Raw genomic sequence first — 9291 nt, 5'->3', positions numbered from 1 at the left:
GTTTGGGTTTCTTAGCAAGTGGTAAGATTTCAACTGAGTTCCATATCACTGGACCTTTGTGTGTGTCTAGTGGTTCTTTAAAACAGGGCTCTGAACAGAGGGCACAGTTGCTCTTTGCAACTCTTTAGGATGGTGCCTTCCAGTCTGTCAGGACAGCAGCCTTCTGTGTCCTATGTGTGGAGTGGCCTAATTTAACACCATAGGATTAATCAGGTATGCACTATTATACTGTATATTGTATACCACATAGCAGCTGTGTATGCTCACGGTCACACTCACACGTTCCTCTCCTACCCCATAATGCACTGCTCCTCTGCCCACAGTCCTCCGTCCCTCCCGGTCATTCGTTCATTTAGCCTTATCTGGGTGTATTGATCACTGCTCTTTGGTGCCCGAGTCCCCTGAGGAGCCACACTTTCTATTTCCACTCCATACATCCCCCTCTTCCTCTCTTCTCTCCTGCTCTGTCTATCCGAGAGCATTCCAACTCCCTGCAGAAAGAAACCTGGTTTGGCACAGCATGCTCATTCAGTTAAGTTACAGCACGGGGGAGTTGATGTCTCTCCTCCGTGCCACTTTCTCCCCTCCAGAGGCCCGGAGTGGCATGCTTTAGTGTCCTTGCCGGTCTTGCCTGGGGAAGTGCCCCCGGGCGTTGTGACAGTGCGGCGTGGATTTACCGCGGGGGGCAGGTGCTGCCTGTGGAATCTCCTGTGACACCGGGGGCAACGTGGCAGGGGTCAAAGGTGAAAAGTGAAAAGGTGAAGGCTACACCTGTGTCCGCGCGGAGCTCCGGCATGCCACAGGTCGACATTAGACCCTCTCTGAAACAGTTGTTGACATTCTCCAGCCGTTTTATGGAGGTACGTTTTTTAAGACTCTGCAAATCATAGCATACACGTAAGCACACACACACACACACACACAAATTCCAAACACCTGACAGCTGCCTGAAGACTATTGACTCATACATTAGTCAGGAGCCGCCCCAGGTTCATGCATACATTTGTCGTAAAGCTCATTTACCAAGGAGAGCACTCTGTAGACTTTATCCATGTATGCATGACTCCTCTTAGAGGTTGAGGACTGTCACTACAACGACATTCCACTAAACAGTACAGTTCTTCCAAATTAGGATTTGTTCAAGACATCAGTTCTTTCTTCTTAATTAGACCAAGTTAGAGTTTAGATATTAATTAAAGTGAAAAAACAGCTTCAGTTTTTTTTTCCAGAATTGATTATTTACAAAGAAATCCTTAACGTATAGACCAGACCCTGAAAAAGGTTTGTTGAAGGAATTAATTCAAGGTCTTTAGCCAGTGTCTCTAGAACAGGAGAAAATGGTGCAAAGTAAGGGGGAATATGATTCTATCAGCCATTCTGTTTTGTTTGAATCGTTTATTGTATTTGTAGTTTTTAAAATTCTGATTTATTCACTCCTAGATTTAGTCATAGTTTCTGTTAAAAACTGAGTGAAGCCAACCATAATCTTACATTCTAGTTCATAATCACTGAAACCACACTGCTGGCCATTTCTAATGGGTTTGGAATTCAATTCAAAAACTCCTCACCTGGCAATGCTGGCATGAGGAAACAGGTGAGTTTAATAAGGCTCCCAGACATGCATGCGCACACTGGGTAACATGTATCCATACGCATATCTAAAGGAAATGATGAACATATTCAGGGACAGCCTGGTTTTCATTCTGTTTATTGCAGGAGAGAACCTCAGCCTGTCCTCACAGTTCAGAATGTTACAGCTGCAAAGATCAGAGAAGAGACCAAATATGATCCAGTAAAATGAACATGGAGTATCATTTTAAAAAAAAAACAAAAACAAAATCAGTGACGTCCGCGATGGGCCTTAGTGCAGAAATGCACACACACGTCGGGGAGTGTGTGCACGCGCTCGCATACTCAGGTAATGGCAAATCACTAATTTGTTATGTCTTAAAAAAAAAGGAAAAGAATGAAGCCACACTTCCTTTACAATCCCCAATATTTTAAAAAAGTTGAATATAAAACAAGTCATTTATCTAGAAAATATATACATACAATATATACATATACATAAACACACAAATCCAAATATATATATCCACACACAATAGTGCAGAGGGTATATATACACACATCTGTGTGTACATGTATCTGTATGTATATTATGTATACATTTTTAACTACATTAAACAAAACAAACAAACAAAAAAAAACATTTCTCTTCAGTGTGTGTAAAGCACATACAATAAGAACAGGCAAAACATGACAAGGCTGTGGATCAAAAAGTAGACGACACTTTGACAGACAGCTGAAGTAGGTAGAACTCAGGGATGGAACTTAGGAACCTAGGGATGGAACTCAGGAACCTAGGGATGGAACGCAGGAGCCTAGGGATGGAACGCAAGAACCTTACAGACTGACAAATAATTTACCCATGAACTCTAGACTCTTAAGAACTAAATGCAACTATTTGTATTAAGTTTTTACGCCCAGCTATGAGGTTGTCAACAGTATGATTGTTCTATAACCGTATATATGAGATATCATAAATCTCTACAATTAATAAATTGTATATCAGAGAGAGAGAAAGAGATATCATAAATCTCAACACTTAATTAAAAAAAGGATTCCTAAAATAATCATCTTGGACATTTCCTCACTCACTTACCTAAACAATTTGCTTGACCACTAGCTCCATCTAGGCCTAAATGCTGCGGGGCTTGATTTGTTTGCAGTTTGGTTACTGTGACAACTCGCCTAGAGTGATGTCAGTAGTGTCAAGGAGATCGTCCATGCTCCCCTCTTTCAGCTCTCCCCCTCTTTCTTTCCCTCTACACCCCCCCGCACCCCCCACCCCTGTCTGACTCAATCACTGCAGTTTTCTCTGCCAGGGACATCACTCCCTCCTGGCTACGCCTCTCTTTTCACAGCTCACATCTCTCTCTCTCATCAACCCCCTTTCTCTTCTTCCCCTCCCCCCCCACCCCATCCACTGGGATTACTGGCTCTGGGGGTATGCTACACTGTAGGGGTGGGTAGCTAAGTTAGCATCAGCGTTAGCATTAGCATTAGCATTAGCGTAAATGTTGGCAGATGCATCGGTCGCGCCATTGCTGTCGTTCCCCTCGAAGCTCTTCTCCTCCAGGGGTTTGCCGATCCAGGCGCCGTAGCCGTGCTGCCCGAGCGCCTGGAAGAAGATCCCCTTGGCCTGCTGGAATGGCCCGGCGGCCATCTTGGCCTGGGCGTACGAGGGCAGCGCCATCAGGTCCGTGCGGCCAGCGCGACTGCACAGCTCCTGGAAGAGACGGAAGAGGCTGGACTTGGACACGCGCGACACCTCCAGCTTTGGCCTGGTGGGGAGGGAACAAAAGTGAGACAAATGCATTTCATTCCACACAATTGCCTTCAAAGGCCCAATTTAACCACACGCTCATCTGTAACTATTACGACAATATTGGAGGGTACAAATGAAGAGACAAATCAACATAAGGCGCAAGCACTGTAACACAAGAGTGTCATCAGTGGAGAGCCGGCCATCCCTCACCCATCCACTTTGCCCTTGGTCCCGTCCAACACCTCCACAGTCAGTTGGTCTGGCTGACTCCAGTTCACACTGGACTCCTTGGTTTTACCCGTGTGACGTGTGGAATCATACACGCTCACCCTCCCCACCTGGCGCAAAAGGAAAGAGGGAGAGAGGAGAGAGGGAGGAAGAGGGGGAGAGAGAGAGAGAGAGAGAGACCACTTGATTTGATCGCTGTTTATCTCACTGATAAATCCCACACATTGTGAAAATGTCAATCAACAACGGCAACACAATCAAAGAAATGAATCGCATCAATTGTTGAGAGATGTGTGAGGGTGTCAAATGCTAAACATGGGCTCCCTCAGATGGCTTTAAGAAAATCAGTTTATTTCGGTTTACAAACAAACAAACAAAAAAAACCCCAACAACATTATTATTATTATTATTGTTAATATTATTATTATTCTCATTATTCTTATTCTCCTCCCAATAATCTAATAGCACCATGGCAAGTCAGAGTGCTGTGTGGTATTTGTTGTCGGTGAGTTGAGAGGCAAGATAAGAGACTGCATCTTGAAAAGCACAATCCGCTTCAGATGACATGTTTTCTCCCCTCTGGAGAGGATTCAGATGAAAGGCATTCGGACAATTTGCTCCGCTGTTGAACTCGATCGACCCTGAGCCATGCAGGGACAGAGCCCAGCCCAATACATGGGGAATTAGGAGACTTCAGAATGCCACAGAGCAGGCCGTGCTTTTCATCTAGTGTTTGATCCCACCGGTATTACAACGTAGCATTACCAAATTAAATGCCAATCCAATTTCCCCTCACATTAGCATTGTTGATTTAATTTTAAACGAGTCTTTTAACGGCTTATTATCCTTAATTGGTTCATATTAGTTAATTGATCTTATTATTAATACAAAACAGACACGGTTTCCTTTGAAAGAGCTTGGTATTTAACCACTGTTGTAATTATGTACATTTCTTCTGTAAGAATGAGTAATTTCGTTTTATTGTTTGAACACAGATGCAACAACAACATCCTATCCAACTACTGCATTGATACGCTATATCAGAAGTCAGAATCACCTCATCAACATTCATACTTAAATCAATATGTGATTAAGAAAGGTTTTGCATCAATATATCAAATAATCTTAAAATTAAATAAATTTGGATCGCCCATAGCTCCATCTCAGCCCTCCCTGGAGGGCATACTATGCAAAATGCTTCTTATCCACCACTTTGTCAGCACAAAATCACAGTGGTGACACTGGTAGCTTAATATGAAAGTGGACACCATTATCAGTGAAACTCAGTGAATAACATCTAATAGGGATACGTGCTTTGATTCTATGCGAGTGTGTGTGTGTGTGTGTGTAACAGATAAATTGTCTCCAAAAGGCGTGGTGTGTGTGTGTGTACCTCTGGATGGTTTAAAGTATATTGTGGAGGCAGGTTCTTCAGGAACGCATCATTGTCTCTGGCCAATCGGCAACAGACTGCTCGGGTCAGGTGACCATGGCTGTACAAGTAACCTGAATGGACAGAGTAAAGCTAAATTATAGCTTCATACATACACTCATATTCTCATTGAAGTAGCAACACAACAAGTAGGACCTCATTCACTTGTTAACAATGTCTTCTACACCAACAAATGCAAAACATTTATAGCGACACATGTATAGCAAGACCTGACATCATTCTCTCAACCAAAACATCTCCACATCAGATTCACTACTTTGATCTCTTAACAATGGAGTCTGCATCATACGGATCACCTACTCGTATCATGATTAAGTTTTAATCAAGAGACTAGGGACCTGCTCTTCAAGGGAACACATGCACACAGAGACAAGATGGGAATGCAAATAACACCAACATCTCGACAGTTCTCCCCCATGCCAAACACAACACTCTCGCCATCACCAAATTAGACCTAGCATTTACAGTGAGGGCACACAGAGCTACTTGTTACACTAGCATTCTGTGGTGACAGCCTTCTCCCATTTAAAACTCGGTTGGATTCTTTCACATGAAGCTAGTTATAACTTGCCATCATTTAGAACTAGGAGGTATCCATCCATATGAATCTAGCTATAACCCGCTCCCATTTAGAACTAAGGTGGTGTTTTTTTCCACACAAAGCTAGCTGGTGAGCTGACGGGCGGTGGCTGTGTGGGGCGGCTGGTGCGCGGGCCTCACCCAGAGTGATGGAGCTCAGGTAGATGGGGTGCAGGAAGTGCGATATATAGATCAGTGGGATAGTCTATCTCTATAGATCAGTGCTCACCCAGGGTGATGGAGCTCAGATAGATGGGGTGCAGGAAGTGCGATATATAGATCAGTGGGATAGTCTATCTCTATAGATCAGTGCTCACCCAGGGTGATGGAGCTCAGATAGATGGGGTGCAGGAAGTGCGATATATAGATCAGTGGGATAGTCTATCTCTATAGATCAGTGCTCACCCAGGGTGATGGAGCTCAGGTAGATGGGGTGCAGGAAGTGCGATATATAGATCAGTGGGATAGTCTATCTCTATAGATCAGTGCTCACCCAGGGTGATGGAGCTCAGGTAGATGGGGTGCAGGAAGTGCGATATATAGATCAGTGGGATAGTCTATCTCTATAGATCAGTGCTCACCCAGGGTGATGGAGCTCAGGTAGATGGGGTGCAGGAAGTGCGATATATAGATCAGTGGGATAGTCTATCTCTATAGATCAGTGCTCACCCAGGGTGATGGAGCTCAGGTAGATGGGGTGCAGGAAGTGCGATATATAGATCAGTGGGATAGTCTATCTCTATGGATCAGTGCTCACCCAGGGTGATGGAGCTCAGGTAGATGGGGTGCAGGAAGTGCGATATATAGATCAGTGGGATAGTCTATCTCTATAGATCAGTGCTCACCCAGGGTGATGGAGCTCAGATAGATGGGGTGCAGGAAGTGCGATATATAGATCAGTGGGATAGTCTATCTCTATAGATCAGTGCTCACCCAGGGTGATGGAGCTCAGGTAGATGGGGTGCAGGAAGTGCGATATATAGATCAGTGGGATAGTCTATCTGTATAGATCAGTGCTCACCCAGGGTGATGGAGCTCAGGTAGATGGGGTGCAGGAAGTGCGATATATAGATCAGTGGGATAGTCTATCTCTATAGATCAGTGCTCACCCAGGGTGATGGAGCTCAGATAGATGGGGTGCAGGAAGTGCGATATATAGATCAGTGGGATAGTCTATCTCTATAGATCAGTGCTCACCCAGGGTGATGGAGCTCAGGTAGATGGGGTGCAGGAAGTGCGATATATAGATCAGTGGGATAGTCTATCTCTATAGATCAGTGCTCACCCAGGGTGATGGAGCTCAGATAGATGGGGTGCAGGAAGTGCGATATATAGATCAGTGGGATAGTCTATCTGTATAGATCAGTGCTCACCCAGGGTGATGGAGCTCAGGTAGATGGGGTGCAGGAAGTGCGAGAGCAGCGCCCCCTGCAGGCCCAGCACGTTCCAGCGCAGGATCTTGTCGCTGCAGCTCATCGTGCGCAGCCGCTCGCCGTGCTGGATGCCGTCCCACGTGGGCACGATGGTGCTCGACTCCACCGGGATGGTGCCCTCGCCTGCCCGAGAGAGAGAGAGGGAGAGAGAGAGAGAGAGAGAGAGAGAGAGAGAGAGAGAGAGAGAGAGAGAGAGAGAGAGAGAGAGAGAGAGAGAGAGAGAGAGAGAGAGAGAGAGAGAGAGAGAGAGAGAGAGAGTGTGAGTGAGTGAGTGAGAGAGAGAGAGAAAGAAAGGAAAGATAAAAAGAACTCCTTTATTCGATCACTGTTTATCAAGTCGATAACCCCCCCACATTGTGAGAATGTCAATCAACAAGCACCACCACATTCAAAGAAATGAAACAAAAACAAATCAACCGCCATTTGGGAGAGTGAATAAAAGAGGGGGATGAGAGAGGCGGACAGGAGGAGAGGTTGATAGGGGGAAGGGGGGGGGGGGGTAAATAGAGACTAGAGACTGGAGAAGGATAAAGAGGAGACATGGGGTGATGGTAAGAGTTGGGTACTGAAAAAGAGAGCAAGACAGATAGACAAAAGAGAATGAAACAACACACTAGCAGAGTGATAGTGCAGGAAAAGATAGAACAGCAATGACACAGACAAACGGGAGAACATGATACACTAAATGACTGGCAATGTTCAAACCACAACATTAGATCCAACCAATTTTCACACCTCCATACCAATCAATACCTAGAGCTGTGTGTGAGCAACTGTGTGTGTGTGTGTGTGTGTCTCTCTCTCTCGCTTTCCTGCTGCTGTGGTTTGTGTAATTCCTCATGAAAACACCCAAACTGCACCCTAGAGGTTTCCCCACACACACACACACATCTGTTGTGCTCTCAGGAGCAGAGAGGACGAGCAGACAGAGACACACGGCCGCCCCCGCGGCACAGCGCACGCATTAGCGCGGGAAGGACACGGCTGTAGGGCACACACACGCACGCGCGCTGCTCACCGTTCTCCACTTTGGTGCGCAGCTTGCCCTGCTTGCCGTTCTCGAAGAGGGGCATGTGACCGGAGCCCGCCTCCGTGGCCGACTCGCTGCACGACTTGTCGAACAGCGCCCCGTCGCCACACGGAGCCGTGCTGAGAGAGAGAGAGAGAGAGAGAGAGAGAGAGAGAGAGAGAGAGAGAGACATATATTAGTATGGGATTGGGCATGTTGCACTTTGCTGCAGTGGATCTTATGTGTTCAACTGAAACATACATGCATGTGTTTGGAACACAGATGAGTTCCGTGTGCTGTGATTGAACGATCATTAAAATGTGCCTACTGACAGAAAACTAATGCTAATGGGAACATGGCAGCACCACAACACTTAGGAACGTTGCCCTGCAGCATTGCTCATAAACTGCCTGGTGCATCGTCAGCTTGAGAAGTGCATACAATGTGGCCACTCAGGAAAGCGAGTGGAGCTCAAAAGCATGTATTGGGGCATGGTGGCAGTTTTGCATGGTTATGTGTGCCTGCGGGTGTATTCCTAGCCAGGCGCTCACCTGATGTACAGGTGAAAGGTGATGTCCGGCTTGATTTGGAGCTTATTGTCCTCTGCGACGTCAAAGATGCTCTCCTCTGACCCCTCCAAATGCTTCAACAACTCGCTGTAGAGGAACCTGAGAACGAGAGCAGAGATGAGAGAGAGAGAGAGAGAGAGAGAGAGAGAGAGAGAGAGAGAGAGAGTGACAGACAGAGAGAGAGAGAGAGAGGGAGAGATAGAGAGAGGAGAGAAATGCTGATCTACAGTACTGCAGTAAGTGGATCCTCTCTCCTCCATCAGGCCATCCCCGGAACATGACACCCATGCGGCTAATTCCACTGCGTGGCAAGATGGAGGAGCAGAGGGGAAAGAGCAGAGCAGAGCAGAGCAGAGAGAGAGAGAGAGAGAGAGAGACCGAGAGAGAGAGAGAGAGAGAGAGACCGAGAGAGAGAGAGAGAGAGAGAGAGAGAGAGAGAGAGAGAGAGAGAGAGAGAGAGAGAGAGAGAGAGGAGATGGAGAGAGGGGGATGGGGGAAGAGGGCAGCATAGATACCTGATGAAGCCTCGTCTGGAAATGATTTCTGCATGGCAGTCATTCACCGTGTCCCCTTTAAGACTGAGCTCCTCGCCTTTAACACAGCGATTCCCTGCACAGAACAAAGGCAGTGTTAGCTCTTCTTCCTCGTGTGCTTTGGGATTTGGGGGATGATTTTGTGACACAAACTGT

General features: G+C 46.3%; 1 protein-coding gene across 3 annotated transcripts in view; it reads right to left on the bottom strand.

The window, feature by feature from the left end:
- Positions 1-1692: 1692 nt before the first annotated feature.
- The window catches only part of adar (adenosine deaminase RNA specific), a 19486-nt gene continuing 11887 nt past the window's right edge, over positions 1693-9291 (bottom strand). For all 3 annotated transcript variants that reach the window (XM_062539144.1, XM_062539145.1, XM_062539143.1), the window contains 7 exons: positions 9118-9211; positions 8585-8701; positions 8043-8173; positions 6965-7147; positions 4953-5065; positions 3542-3669; positions 1693-3347 (listed from right to left, as the gene is read on the bottom strand). In XM_062539144.1, coding sequence (XP_062395128.1) covers positions 2996-3347; positions 3542-3669; positions 4953-5065; positions 6965-7147; positions 8043-8173; positions 8585-8701; positions 9118-9211 — 1118 coding nt within the window. In that variant the 3' untranslated portion in view covers positions 1693-2995. The remainder of the gene's footprint in view (positions 3348-3541; positions 3670-4952; positions 5066-6964; positions 7148-8042; positions 8174-8584; positions 8702-9117; positions 9212-9291) is intronic.

Source organism: Sardina pilchardus, chromosome 6, assembly GCF_963854185.1.
Source record: "Sardina pilchardus chromosome 6, fSarPil1.1, whole genome shotgun sequence".
NCBI lineage: Eukaryota > Metazoa > Chordata > Actinopteri > Clupeiformes > Clupeidae > Sardina > Sardina pilchardus.
Note: the sequence above shows the minus strand (reverse complement) of the source record. Positions and strands in the feature narration are given on the sequence as shown.